This window comes from Schizosaccharomyces japonicus, assembly GCF_000149845.2.
Source record: "Schizosaccharomyces japonicus yFS275 unplaced genomic scaffold supercont5.3, whole genome shotgun sequence".
Lineage (NCBI taxonomy): Eukaryota > Fungi > Ascomycota > Schizosaccharomycetes > Schizosaccharomycetales > Schizosaccharomycetaceae > Schizosaccharomyces > Schizosaccharomyces japonicus.
The window spans coordinates 2,547,720-2,561,518 of record NW_011627862.1 but is presented as its reverse complement, the minus strand read 5'-3'; the positions used below and the strand labels follow the sequence as shown (position 1 = coordinate 2,561,518).

Sequence of the window (13,799 nt, the reverse complement as noted above, 5' to 3'; positions counted from 1 at the left end):
AGTTCAGGGTGAAATAGCACTCAAGCGTTCTCCTTGTAAGATGGAGGACAGTCATTTGTGTATGCAGGAACTGCTTCTTTGATACGTAATTCCCTCAAAACAACACTAAAAGGATCTGTCTCGGGGTCGTAATTCATTTCGCTGAACAAATCATCCATTACTTGGTTCATATCATCGACAACAGAAGGCAAAGGTGGTAGTGAAAGAGGCTCAAAATCAGAAGTTAGCGGCTTCAGCAATTGCGATGAGTCGTCCATTCTTGTTAGACTAAGTGTATGGCGAAGCTTCTTCAGTTTTTGGCTCGCTTGCTTCCTCTTCTTCTTGGCAGTAAAAGGCCAAACCATAATGTATCAGCGTATTTAACGAAATCAAGCCAACAGTGTGAAAACAGAACAAGAAGATCAATACGATACGTTTTATATATAATATAAATTTGAGCCATTTTGAAATTTCATCACAAACGCTCATGTCCGACTATGAGCAAACAATTCTAGGTTCGGCTCCTTTCGAGGTACAATTCTGACCTCAACATCTTGACAACATTTGACATTCGAGATCGGAAGACAATTGATTTGTTGAGTGAAGTTGTTTACTATCACTGGCATCGTGAAGCGTGTTTTCCCCGGAGCGCTTTTGGAAAAAGCAGCCCAGGAGAGATTCGGAAAGTTGTTACAAAGATACCGTATTTGCTTAATGTCACCGCTTTTAAGCGGCCGAATAGTAAAAGATTTAGCACTATCGTATTTCACTTGTACCCAAAAGCGATTATCCCAGAGAATAGTGGAGCCATTTTTTAGAACAAAAGTAGCCTTTTGTGCGTCTCGTTTTGAAAATTGTTCTCTCGTAATGAATAGGATATAGGAAGAACAATTGTCATCTTTTGTTAAGGTAAAGCTGCAACCGCCAGCCGTCAAAGGTTTTGTACTGTTCCACAGACGTTTGCTGATGCCTTCAATAGAGCGACGTTTCTTTTTTGTTTTTGGTGTGATTATGTCAATAAGGTACATAAGGAATTCTGTTTTAATGAAATCACTACTTGTGTCCATAATTATACATGGTATCTGCATTTGAAAAGAATGAATCGCTTTAAAATATAGGCAAGAACACTGCTTTAATAATGAATGCACACTTTTCTGAGAATGGTCTTCAAGTTCTTGAAATGTTTGCGATATGCTTGCTATTTCCGTTGACACCAATGTATCGACACCCACAGCACGAATAGCATTTCTAACCGTCAATTGTATGTCTTTATTGCTTTTGTCTTCGCACCACTGTACTTTTTTTTTTATGCAAGTCTCGTTCAACAGGGTCTAATTTGTTAGCAAAGATATAACTTCATATGGAACGTGCTTTAGGGTAAGAGAGAAAAGGCCTGAGAAGAAGTATTTGATCCGCTCCATAAATGTCTTCGGACTCAGGAAGAGGAGCAACTTTTCGAATGCCACACAATCCTCCCCAGGTTCCTGGTTTCCTCTGTAGGAGTCGCATTACTATTGTTTCGTATTGATCATTAAGATGATGCGCCGTAAATAAGCCATAAATTTTATGTCGCAGACAAGCTTTGGCCAAAGTACGATAGCGTAATACTCGAGCAATTGTCTCGATCTTTGATTGCTTAGAGAGATCCCATTTGTGATTTAATGGTAAAATAGTAGAGGGAATCCCCATGTCGAGAAGTCTTCGCCTGGTGATCACAGCGTCTTCAGCACTTTCTTTGCGAAGGCCATGCTCAACAATGAATGCATGGATTCGTTTTGGCCACAAGTACTGAAGCATCGTTTCTCTCAACAAATGAACAAGGCACATACTGTCAACCCCGCCTGAGACGGCCACTCCTTGTTCTTGTTAGTAAAATACGAATGAAACCTGTAATGCGTACCAGCAGTTCCATTACGAAGATACGGAATAAAGCTCCGTAATGAGTTTACAAAGAAATTGTCTGCCGTAAGCATGAGCTTCTTAGGAGTTTCTTAAGTTTTTGCTGTGTTTCACACGATTATATGAAAAGGCAATGAGCAAATTTCGAGTTTGTCTTTGTCGCATGAGTATTAAAAGAGCCTTCGGATTGTTTTATGATAAGTTTTACAATACACAGAGGATCTTAGTCGTCACTTTTGTTTTTTGAAAAATCCAAGACAAACCCAATGAAGTGAACAAGGAGACCGGGCGTATGAGTTGATCAATTACTGTATGTAGGGATGCATCCAATAGAGTATCCCACCATATCTTATAGAAACTTCATTCCGCTTCATTCATTCCAAAAGACACTTACTTTTTCACTCTGAACGCAGGAACATTGGCAGCGGAAATCTGGAGGAAAAGGAGAACCAGTCGTAGAAATGTCGTTTATTGAGGCTCTAGGTGTGAGTACTCGTTCTTCCATTTGACTCTGACTAGTATAGGCTGGAATCTGTGCCGGTTTGGCAGTGGATTTTTCACTATTTCCTATTGACACCTTAAAAACACGATTGCAAGCAAAAGGCGGGTTTTTAAAAAACGGGAAGTTTAAGGGCCTTTACAGAGGAATTGGAAGTATTTTTGTTGGAAGTGCTCCTGGAGGTATTTATTTATACAATACTTAACCTATCGTCTATTACTGAAAATGACTGACAGCTGTTAGCTTCCTTATTCTTTACGACTTATGAGACTTCTAAAAAAAAGCTCTCGAGGTCCAAGTTGGGCTTAAGCGACCCAGTTGTTCATATGATATCGGCATCACTTGGTGAAATTGTCGCATGCACTGTTCGCGTTCCTACCGAAGTAATCAAACAGAAAGCACAAGCCTCAGCAGGATCATTGAGTTCGAAGAATGTGTTCAAATCCGTAATTAGTTCCGCGCAAGGCTGGAAGAGTCTTTACTCTGGTTTCAGTATTACTATTGCCCGTGAGATACCATTTACTCTTATTCAGTACCCTCTTTGGGAATACTTGAAGGCCCAATACTGTAACTCACACAAGGTCGATGTGGCTCCTTCTTACCAAGCTGCTCTTTATGGCTCTGTCGCAGGCGGCGTTGCAGCTGCATTAACAACCCCAATGGATGTTCTCAAAACAAGAATGATGCTCGCTCATGGTGTACGTTAAACGCACGGGAGGATTGAACTGGCTGCTCTCAGTGGCTTCACTACGATGTGCTGTTCGTCGGCATAATTTGTACTAACTCAACATCTTAGGAAAAAACTTACTTTCAAACAGTTTCTGAAATCTTAAGGCATGAGGGTTTCACCGCCTTTTGGAGAGGTCTCGTACCCCGAGTTTGTTGGCTCAGTTGCGGAGGTGCCATCTTCTTGGGTGCATACGACGTTGTTTATAAAGTCATACAGCGTTTAGAGTAATCATGTTTTATTATAGTACCTCTCTCGGTCTAATAAACACGCTGTGGTATCTCTCTTTCCTTATTTAAATCCCATTTCTTTTGGTTCTTATAGAGCAACGATTCAAGTATTAGCAATTTCGTTTAAGAAGCTTGCTATCAATTTGAGAAAGCATAATCAGAGACATTCTGCATAAACAATACAATGAATGTAACTAATACTTCTATATCCTCGAAATCTTTTACAAACTGAATTTGCGAATAACGATAATTTCAATTCTCGACAAGCTTACTAGCAATCGTATAAGATAGAACACCCAACTCTCAATAATATAAATGCATTGGTGATTTTACACAGCGGGAAATTGCTGCGTATTCTGAGCACTGTCCCTCCTTATTAATGCCCTGCCTCGGACTCGTTCCTTCTTTCAGTAGGAAAAAAGCTACAGTTCCCATAATTTGTACATATAAACTCTCCATAATCGGTTTTCTATTGTGCTCATGAACTAGATGTATGCAATTTTGTATCTTTTTAATGCGAGTTTTGGTTTTTTCGTAAAGTTCAAGAATTATGGATTCCTGTACCACAGTTGTGGAGAAGCTGTCTGCTTATAGATATGCATTCGGTGCTAGAAAGAACATCCAAGATGTTCTTGCGAATTTTTCAGAGTCAGAAAAAGACCAGATGATGGCAGTTAGCGAAGAAGTAGACAAGTCTTCAGAAAACGTCAAAGCGCTGTTACAGAACTTACCCGTCAAAATACTTTTCGGTTCTTTCTTGTTTTTTGTTAAAGATAAAGCCCATGCTCATGCTGGACATGTGCTAAGTGAAAAGCTTTGCAACGAATTTCTCTCTTTGCCATTGGATTTAAACAACAAGAGCCTTTTCAGTCGGAATGTTGAAATCATTCAAACTCTTACTGAAGAGCTACCTCCCGGAGTCTTTTCCCTGCTTCAAGCTTTCTTTACTACGGTTCAAGAAGTGTACCAAAAACTTGATGGTGATTACCAAGAAAACATCCAGTTCTTTGCCTCCATATCTGCAGTTGTATGTCCTCGTAAATGCGTACATAAAATGTATCCCATTGTCGAGTTTATTTCTATAGCCACACCCTATCTTTGGAAAGGTCTATCGAAAAAAGTATCCTCGGACACAGATTTTCATTCAGCACGGTCTCGGTTTGCGGATCAACTTAACAATCCGCTTCCAAGGGACTCGAAGAGCTTGCCAAACAATATACATCTTCATATCACACAACCAAGTCCGGCACCCAGTGGTGATTTTAATGCACCTCCTGTTCCAGCACACGCTATAAGCCTGTCTTCCACTTCCGATGTTCGTTCTGTTGTTTCTTCCATGTATACGTCTTGCCGCTCTTCTGTGTATTCCGCGGACAGGACAAATAGCAGAGTCGACACAGCAATGAACGAATACAGTACCGATGAGGACACTCAGGTATTAATGTCTTCAAGTCTGCTCGACATTCCCGAGCTAAATTTAGGAAGTACTACCTTGACACGTCATTCCTCACGGTCGTCTCATTCTTCTGGTCCGGCATATGTTTCTATTGATCAATATAATGTCCTAAAAGAAGAACTCAAAAATCTACGATGTAAGCTCCATGTTGCTGCGCAAGATTACAAAGAATCAAGGGAGGAGATTGATGCACTTTATGAAACTGTTGACGAAGAGGCCGCTGCCTTTAAACGTTTCTGGGCCGCGGAAAAAGAAAAACTTCAACAAGAGAAGATGACTATTTTACAACTTGTTTATGAGAAGGAAAACAAATTAAACCAGTCTGAACTTGTTCAAAGCTAGGATGAAATAATGGCTCACAAAGTCACTTGGCTACAGTAACTTTTCTCAATGGGTTTCCGTTCCGCTTGAGCCATTAACTATAATAAAGAACTGTTCAAACGGTTGTCTCTCATCCCAAAAACAGTCTCCCACTGACAAGCTCAAGAAATGTACAAAGTAACTGCGGACTCGTCTACTGATGACTCCAACAGCTTTTATAACATAAGCCAAGATGAAACCAAACCGTTTTACAAGCGAATTCGAAAAAGAGATATCTGTACTGCTTTCTTCTCTTCGCTCTTCACCGTCATCTTATTTTCTGCGATATTCTTTCCTATAGTCTTTTGTTCCATTCTTCCAAAAATAAGACAACAATATAATAATGCAACAAACGACACAACTGATATGTCGAAAGGAAAGGTTCTCGAAGTGTCAAGTCCAAAAGCCAACTTTTCCGAGCCCGTTGATATACCTGATTATGTACGGGGAACATATCTGGATGCTAGTACATGGCTTACAACTGATGATTTTAATACAACCTTCACAAATGAAACTGTGGGTGGACTTAGCATAATGGGCCTGTTCAGCTTCTATAACGATTGTACTCGGGCTAACCCTGGCGTCCCGCCCCTTAATTCGCCTTTCCCTTATGGTAGTCAACCCGTTAGAGGAGTGAATCTCGGCGGTTGGCTTTCCATGGAGCCATTTATTACTCCGTCTTTCTTTGAAAAATATGGTAATGGCACTCATCAACTTACGGATGAAACCGAACTTCATCAATTCCTCGGCCAAGATGTCAATAATGTTATTGAAACACATTACAATACATTTGTGACAAAAGACACATTTCGGGAAATCCGGGAAGCAGGTTTAGATCACGTACGGATTCCTTTCCCTTATTGGATTCTTTTCTCGTCACCAAACGAAACACACCCCTTCCAAATTGGTTGGCGCTATCTCCTACGGGGGATCGAATGGGCTCGCGAAAATGGACTACGCGTAAATTTGGATTTACACGCCGTTCCAGGCAATCAGAATTCATGGAATCACGGAGGAACATTAGGTGTTCTCAATTGGCTTGACGGATCAGAGTTAGGACAGAAGAATGCCGATCTTACACTTAAGCTTCATGAGATGCTTGCGACATTCTTCGCACAAGAACGCTACAAGAATATTGTTACCATTTATGGAATTGTTAATGAGCCGAATATGTTCGTTCTTGAAAACAAGAAGGTTATTGATTGGCACAAAGAAGCTTATAAAACTATAACAGCTCAAGGCTATTCTGGCTATATTGTCGCTAGTGATGGTTTTACGGGCGTCGGTAGTATTGAGAAGAATTACGCGCCAATTCGGTATCCAAATATGGTTATTGACATTCATCGCTATACTATATTCGATTCTTTCATGCTTCGTTTGTCTCACATCGATACACTGCATGCTGTGTGCGATGTCTGGGATAAGGAGTTTGAAGACAATGCTTTCTTGCCCAGTTTTGTCGGTGAATGGAGTCTTGCAGATACGGATTGCGCAAAATTTTTGAACGATGTTGGTGAAGGAACTCGTTGGGAAGGCAACTTTTCTGCTGCAGTATACCCGAATGGGGGTTGTGCAGTTGAAGGTGCTTGTAGCTGTGACATTCCGAATGCTGATCCGTTAAACTACCCGCCTTCTTACAAGACGTATTTGAACATGTACGCTCTTTCGCAAATGGAGGTATTTGAGAAGACCTGGGGTTGGTTTTTCTGGAACTGGGACACTGAAACATCAGCTCAATGGAGCTATAAGAAATCCAGAAACGCAGGAATTCTTCCTAAGCTTGCTTATGAGAAGAGCGCCGATTGGAATTGCAGCATCCTACAATCTTCACCCCTATTCAAAATTGAGAATTTGGAGGAATACTACTAAGTGCATAAACATCCTCGCAATTTTGAAAGCTTTTATCTAAGACGATTTAATTTTAATTATAATTTCGAACTAATAATGCATTCTTTCTTAGCTGTATTCATTAAGCACACGCTCACGTATCCGCAGCCCCATGCATAAACGTTTCCAGTTTTTGAGTGCAGTCTTGCGAGTCTGCGATAGCTTTTCATCTTCGTAGTCGAGTAACAGTTCGTGTGCAGTCTCTTCTAATGCATCTTTGAAGGCCTTCGAGATAACAACGCCTGCATATCTTGGTTTACCCATGCCGCGTTCAAAGTCAAACCCAACAACGGCTCTCGCAAAGTCGATATCAAGTATCTTCGCAGCTTTTAGTGCAAACTTATGCGTACAATGGTAAGCACCGTATGGTAGCATACTGGGTTGAAAGAGATCGATATTTCCATAACCATTCTTGGGAACTTTGTTGGCAACAACAGGCATTGGTGTGTAGCGTTTTGTCTGCTCTTCTGTGTACAAAGCGACCCGCTTCTCTTCGCCCTTTTGTCTCTTCGTCACGTATTTCACTGGCTGCTCTCCAGGTTTAATGACAAAACCTTTTATGTACCAGCGCTCGGAAGAATACGCCGACAGGACATACTTTCGCGGATAGACCAATTCTGTGCCCTTTTTTGTATTGATACGTCCACACGATTTTTTTGGATGAATGATTTGATGTTTTTTCAAAAACCGCTCAAGCACAAAAAGCGGGTGAATTTTGAGGTCTTGGATATTTTTAGGAATTCCTTCAGACAGTTCGCGCTGCATAAGCTCCCCATCTTCAATGGAATCTCTGTCTCTATACAACCGATTCGGTCGGCGTAACCTTTTTGTCGCGTTCTCAAGCCAGACCGTTCCACCGGGAATTGATTCCACACGATACTGAAATGTTTTGTAAAAGTGAAGAACATACCTCCGAGTTACGTCTTTCAAGTATCCGTCACTATCTGCAGCGAAAACATAGGTCATCGAGTTGAGAGAATCATTTGTGGACGGCGCAAATGCACGAACCTTACCCACAGCATCATCACCAAATGCATCCAATGCCGACCATTTTTGTAGTGCATTGTTGAAAACCTCTATCCAGAAAACAGGTTTTGGCGAGTCACGAATTTCCGGTACAGACTCGCTGACAGAACTAGGAGACGCGGAGACAGATGGGCTTTGTGAGAAAGACGGTCGGAGAAGACGTTGGCGCTTTTGCACAGGTTGTTCCGGCGATGAAGCCGAGAGAAAAGCAGCGAATGAGTTGTCAAAGAGAGAATTATTCGACAAAGCAGTTTCCAATGTAGACGATGTTCCAGCTGAATCTGGAGCCATACCACCTTCCCGCGATGAGCCAACAAATCGGAAACTCAAGGGTTGTAATGAGAAAACAAGTCGTGTGTCTACTCCAGCGCAGCGATACAAACTGGCAAGTAACTGAGCTCCCAAGTCACGGCTCCCTTCCAGGCTTTTTGTTGCTTTTATAAAAGCTTCAAATGATACATTCTCCGTTCCCTCTAACTCATTCTGAAGTTTGCCGTAGCCGGGCTTTTTTAGACCAGGTTTAGTTATACGAAAAGTCCGCTTCCAGATTTCACGGATGTTCGTAACAGCCTGTATAAATGAACGGCTTCGAAGGGCCTGCGACTTTTTCGCTGGTGGATGCAGAGCATCAATCAATTGTTTGGGAATCAGTTTAAGTAAACTCTTCGTTGCTTCAGTACGTGAGCACCAGGCATTCCGTGTACACAAATGGAACAGTAGACACAAAATATGCGTTTGGTGGGTATGATATCTAATTTTCCTATCACGAGCTGTAATTCGCCGGACATTTCTTTTCTTTGATACATTCTTCGTGTGGTCTAGTGTCAATTGAAGCTCATCAGGCTTTGGTTTGACGTGAATCTTTGGCTTCGCATCAAGGTCAGTTAATGCATCCGTAGCTTTTTCATCTCCAAAAAGATATTCCAAGTCGTCAGCCTCCTCTTCTTCTTCCGCAGGAACTTGAGGTTTGTTTAAGTCCAATTCCAGCCATTCATCTTCATCCTCATCACTGCTGGAGAATTGACTCATATTTATCACTATGCTGAAAACGAAAAGAATTCCAAGAATTGTAATCTGAGCAGTAATTACAGAAGAGTGCGAAACAGGTGTTATTCAGCGCAAAAAAAACACAATTTCAGTTCGAAAACTCCAGTCCGACAATAAAAAAAGATGTTAAGGCAGAGGAATTCATTCAATTCAACGTCTAATCATTCTGAAATGGAACAAAACAGAAAACACTGTAAAATCGAGTAAAATGTGTAGGTTACAAGTTTGGTGTAGCATTGCAGCGCGACGCAGCGTGCAATGAGGCGAGTGTGTTAAAACAATTAACGAGACCGAAAATATTTGGTAAGCGTCATTTAGTGTACTGTTACAGCATAACACAATGTCTCCTTTACCGCATTACGCAAAACACAAATGCACTCTCTGCTTCACCACACTATGCAATTCTACGCATCGCAGCGCGATGCAGTGTGTCCCCTCGCTCTGCACTATCCCCTCACCAGCGCAATATTTACAGAAGCAGCTATGGATCAATCGCACAACAGTTAACCGGGAACTTAAAATTTGACATTCCTACTGTAAACTCCTACGGCTTTACTGAGATACTTGTTTTCTTGATTTTTTTTTGAGATAATGATGGCTACTGTTGTCAAGGAATTTGACGGTGAAGACGGCGTCCTGGCCGAATTGACACAACGGCTGATTCAGGATATGTCAGCTTGTTTGGATGTGAAGAAGAGGTGCGTGATAGTTGTTTGAGTGGAGGAAACAATTGTTGGAAAAACGGACGAAGAATGGCCGATACTAACGAAGTCTTCAGTGAAATGAACAGCCTTGTTTTCGACTTCCTGGTACATGAAGGCGAAGAAGAAGCAGCACGATGCTTTATTAAGGAAGCAAACCTTTGCTCAACGCATATTCCGGACAGAATGCAGAAACGTGTTGAAATCTGCAAGCATGTTCAAACAGGAAATATTGAAGCAGCAATTAACGGGCTGAACGACTTGTCCCCTGAGGTTCGAACAATACGGAAGACGACGGTGAATGAATGAACGAGTTTTATCTCCCGTGCTTCTCGCTTTGTGTTGAATACTAACATTGTAATTATTTAGATTTTAGACACAAACGAAGATTTAATGTTCTCTTTGCTGAGACTCCAACTCATGGAAAAAATACGGCCTCACATTACTTCCGAAAACGAGGAGGAACTGACGAAAATGTTTCAAGAAACACTGGACTTTGCTTCTGAAAATCTGGTACCCTTGACAAGGACGGGTCACATGAACAAGCTCGAAGACATAATGGCTCTGGTATGCTTTCCCTTTACACAGCTTCCTGAAAAGTTCAGGGCACTAGTAAATGAAAACCAAAGAGACATCGTTGCAAAGCAGGTAAATACAAGCATTTTGCTGGCGGAAGGATACACGGTAAACTCAAAGCTGGACGATCTTTTGAACTATTACAGATGGTCATTGAGACAGACTCCCAATTGGGATGTCAAACCATCGTCATCAAGCACATCTGAGGAAGTTTCAAGTTCATCGTGCTAAAGTGTTTAATTCCCGTTTGTGGCCCTTCAATAACACAGAGTGCTGCCCTGTATTGCCTCAACGATCAAGCTAGACCTTCACAAACAAGTTCCAGCTTCTCTATCATTCTTCTTCTAAAACGTCCGTAATGACAGCCTTCACGTAATAATGATAATTAATAGTTTATCCTTTGAAAATATTATGCAAAGTAACAGGAGGAATAGAAGCACATTGCCTGTGCATAGCGTTATTAGGTATTAAGTTTGGGAACAATAGTAACGAAAAAGACAAGAAAACCACACAAAAAACACAAGCCTGGGGGAACAAACGATCATAAGCGATGGCGAATAGGGGAGCGAAGAACAAATCAATCGGAAAAGTTTCAGTCATAAGCCAGAAAAGATATGGGGAAATAGTAATAGTAGTGGTATCGATGAACAGAAAAAGAAGAGGATATTGGATTACCTGTGGTGCCCATGCGAAATGGAAAGGAGAAAATTAAAACAATTAAATGTACGCATCATTAGCGCAAGTCGCTGTCAAAGGGGTATTTGTTGGAATCGGGAGAAGAATCCTGGATATTAATCTGAATATAGGGTTTCAAGGAAGAGAGAGGTTCTCTTTGCTGCAAGAACGAAAAGTCTTTCAGCAACTGCAGAACCGTTGGGCGTTCGGCCACATCAACAGTCAGCGTAGCTATAACATAGTCACGGAAATCCTGAGAAAGAGAATCGGGTGTATGGAAGAACTGAATGCCGGTTTGCGAAGACGAATTCAGCGTCCGAGCTGTATCGTTAAACAATTCAGGCGGCAAACCATGTGCCATCTCTAGGGCAAGAATTCCTAGACTCCAGACGTCTAGCTTCGAGTTGTATTTCTCACCCATGATGACTTCTGGGGCCAACCAATACGAACCATCCGATTCCGTCTGATGCAAAACATCCATCATTCCATTGTGGGCTGTACATCCAAAATTACCAAGCTTTACTTTTCCATCTGACGAGAGAAGAATGTTTTCCGACTTCACGTCGCGGTGAATAATTCCTCTGGAATGCAGATACGCAAGCCCCAAGCAGACTTCGTACGAGATAGCTGCAATCTGCTGCTCCCGAAGCGCGCACTTACGAAGCAGGCTCTTCAAAGTACCTCCATTCATGTGTTCTAACACGACCCAGATATCGTTGTCATACCAAAAGCTCTCGACATACTTCACAAGATTCTTATGAGAAAGTGTACTCAAGTCGTGCAGCTCGTTCAACAGAGACGTACCGTGATTCCGTTTGTAGAACACGCGTCTTATCGCGTAAGGCTTGTGTTGGGTAGTGCTTTTCGCGACGTACATTGCCGAAGTCGCACCCTGGTTGATTTTCTCAAAGTCGGTGTACTGCAGCAAAGGATCTTTTTGCGTGCACAACTGGTCAATTAGGTGTTTCTGATCGGTGTCGGAAAGCGTGTATCGTAAACTAGAAAACGACTTCGGCGGGCGATGATTGGAAAGTTTCACCGGGCTTCGTGTCGGCGTCACCGAAGACAGATTGTTCTCCGATGAGCTGTTAAGCTTGAGATCAATGTCTTGGACACGGAGACTGCTTGTCGAGTCGCTCATCATTGACAGATGCCGTGTGTGAGTGTGAATCTTTTCTTTCGAAAGACTTCTGTTCGTGCCGTTACCGTTTGACTGCAGGGTCGATACTGTCGACGCACACCGTGACAAGGCTCCCTCGACCTTTCTGATGGAGGGCATAAAGTCCAGCACATCGGCGCTTACACAGCCTTCCGCATTACCACTAATGCATTTGCGAGGGCTCCGATCATTACAGTGCAACACTGGAAGTTGCGTGCGGCGAGAAGCGTCGCATAATGTCGCAGGCGCTCTGAAATGAGGCGCAAGATGCGAGATGCTATGATTGCGAAGGTGAGCTGAACCCTTTTGAGTTCGCACGGCCGCCTGAGTCCACTCGGCTGGCATATTAGCAAAGCCATGGGACTGTTTATCGCATCCAACATGAGCCACATGTTTAAAGTTATACGGCGTGGAAATCCTTTTTGAGGGCTGCTTCTCCAGCTCCTGACCCTTCACCTGTAGTTTTTGCTTCAGGGTCTTGAATATGTCAGATAAATGTGACAATGACTTTCGGTGACTGAGTCGGCGTTCCAGGGAGCTGCGGAGACTTCCGGTCTCGCAAAAGTTAACCGAATCTTTACTGAGATTAAAGAAGCTGGACTTGGTGCTGTATGTAGTGGAGGTGGACTTCTTGTGCACGAGGGGGACGTGATAGTCGGTAGAAGCGGATTTGGGAGATGTCGAGGCAGAAGCCGCACCCGTACTACAGGTGGCTTTTCTGCAGAGACGGGAGGTAGGAGGATTGGGAGCTGGTCTTAGGGGTCGTATGTCAGAGGAAACGACGGTCGAGACTGCTGATTTCGTGAGTTCATCGATGTCGTTTATGCTAATAAAGGGAGAGAGGGGCGGACCAAGACTTTGTGTTCTATCATGTTTCTTTTCAGAAAACCCCAAAGCCGTGGACATTAGGAAGCAGTTTGTGTAGCAGCAATACTAACAATTAGGGTAAATCCACAATTAAAGAGGAGTCGAAGTCGGATCTTAAGAGAAAAGGAAGCGGAAATAACAAAAAGTTCAAAACGGAAAAAAATAAGAAAAAAACTTTTCAAAAACAGGAGAATCTATATCAACGAGTACTCGTAAAAAACAAAGACAAACGTATCTCTTCTCTCGCGAGTGTTGAGAGTTCTTAAAACATAGTCAAAGTGTTTGGGATATGGTAGTGGGGAAGTGTTGAATCGCATGGAGAAAAACGTACTTCAGCTCACCAAAATAACAACCAAGGGGTCTATAGGATAAATAAGAATGTGGAAGACTGTTACACACGAAGAGATTCATTACAGAGGATATATTGATGGGGACGTACGGAGAACGGACTCGCATGCATTGGCTGGCGACGGACGTCCGTTCTCCGGCAGAACAAGTAACTCAGGTAGTAATTCCTTAAGACTATATGTATCATTTAGTAGAAGAGAAAATAAGCTGAACGAGCGTTCTCTACGGCAAGAACGTCCAAGTAGGCTTGGTAAGGTAAACGCAGCAAAACTATAAAACAGTAAAAGAAACGTAGAGTGTAATATACAGATGGTATAGAGACGTGTTCTCGAAAGAAACATTTCTCATGCTCCTTTACCTCTT

At 42.3% G+C, this 13,799-nt stretch overlaps 8 protein-coding genes across 8 annotated transcripts; 4 read left to right on the top strand and 4 right to left on the bottom strand.

Annotated features, from left to right (window-relative positions):
- Nucleotides 1-20: 20 nt before the first annotated feature.
- SJAG_01893 (hypothetical protein) lies at nucleotides 21-344 on the bottom strand (the record flags this gene model as incomplete). Its single annotated transcript, XM_002173093.1, has 1 exon — nucleotides 21-344. The coding sequence occupies one exon, from the start codon at nucleotides 342-344 to the stop codon at nucleotides 21-23; it is 324 nt and encodes a 107-aa protein (XP_002173129.1).
- A 120-nt stretch (nucleotides 345-464) lies between these two features.
- On the bottom strand, nucleotides 465-1,952 carry SJAG_05249 (tRNA(Ile)-lysidine synthetase; the record flags this gene model as incomplete). The annotated part of the gene is made up of 3 exons (XM_002173092.1): nucleotides 465-1,295; nucleotides 1,351-1,835; nucleotides 1,880-1,952. The coding sequence occupies 3 exons, from the start codon at nucleotides 1,950-1,952 to the stop codon at nucleotides 465-467; spliced, it is 1,389 nt and encodes a 462-aa protein (XP_002173128.1).
- Nucleotides 1,953-2,194: 242 nt separating this feature from the next.
- SJAG_01890 (S-adenosylmethionine transporter) lies at nucleotides 2,195-3,696 on the top strand. Its single transcript, XM_002173091.2, has 4 exons — nucleotides 2,195-2,363; nucleotides 2,403-2,559; nucleotides 2,621-3,075; nucleotides 3,174-3,696. The coding sequence occupies exons 1-4, from the start codon at nucleotides 2,340-2,342 to the stop codon at nucleotides 3,333-3,335; spliced, it is 798 nt and encodes a 265-aa protein (XP_002173127.1). The 5' UTR covers nucleotides 2,195-2,339; the 3' UTR covers nucleotides 3,336-3,696.
- Nucleotides 3,697-3,884: 188 nt separating this feature from the next.
- SJAG_01889 (hypothetical protein) lies at nucleotides 3,885-5,132 on the top strand (the record flags this gene model as incomplete). Its single annotated transcript, XM_002173090.1, has 1 exon — nucleotides 3,885-5,132. One exon carries the CDS (start codon nucleotides 3,885-3,887, stop codon nucleotides 5,130-5,132), a length of 1,248 nt encoding a protein of 415 aa, XP_002173126.1.
- Nucleotides 4,851-9,340, bottom strand: SJAG_01887 (DNA repair protein Rhp41). Its single transcript, XM_002173088.2, has one exon. The coding sequence runs from the start codon at nucleotides 9,090-9,092 to the stop codon at nucleotides 7,107-7,109; it is 1,986 nt and encodes a 661-aa protein (XP_002173124.1). The 5' UTR covers nucleotides 9,093-9,340; the 3' UTR covers nucleotides 4,851-7,106.
- Nucleotides 5,280-7,019, top strand: SJAG_01888 (glucan 1,3-beta-glucosidase Exg2; the record flags this gene model as incomplete). Its single annotated transcript, XM_002173089.1, has 1 exon — nucleotides 5,280-7,019. One exon carries the CDS (start codon nucleotides 5,280-5,282, stop codon nucleotides 7,017-7,019), a length of 1,740 nt encoding a protein of 579 aa, XP_002173125.1.
- A 499-nt stretch (nucleotides 9,341-9,839) lies between the features above and the next one.
- Nucleotides 9,840-13,454, bottom strand: SJAG_01885 (STE/STE20/PAKA protein kinase). The gene has a single exon (XM_002173086.2). The coding sequence runs from the start codon at nucleotides 13,125-13,127 to the stop codon at nucleotides 11,121-11,123; it is 2,007 nt and encodes a 668-aa protein (XP_002173122.1). The 5' UTR covers nucleotides 13,128-13,454; the 3' UTR covers nucleotides 9,840-11,120.
- On the top strand, nucleotides 9,887-10,811 carry SJAG_01886 (proteasome-dependent catabolite inactivation protein). The gene is made up of 2 exons (XM_002173087.2): nucleotides 9,887-10,084; nucleotides 10,181-10,811. The coding sequence occupies exons 1-2, from the start codon at nucleotides 9,893-9,895 to the stop codon at nucleotides 10,616-10,618; spliced, it is 630 nt and encodes a 209-aa protein (XP_002173123.1). The 5' UTR covers nucleotides 9,887-9,892; the 3' UTR covers nucleotides 10,619-10,811.
- Nucleotides 13,455-13,799: the final 345 nt, after the last annotated feature.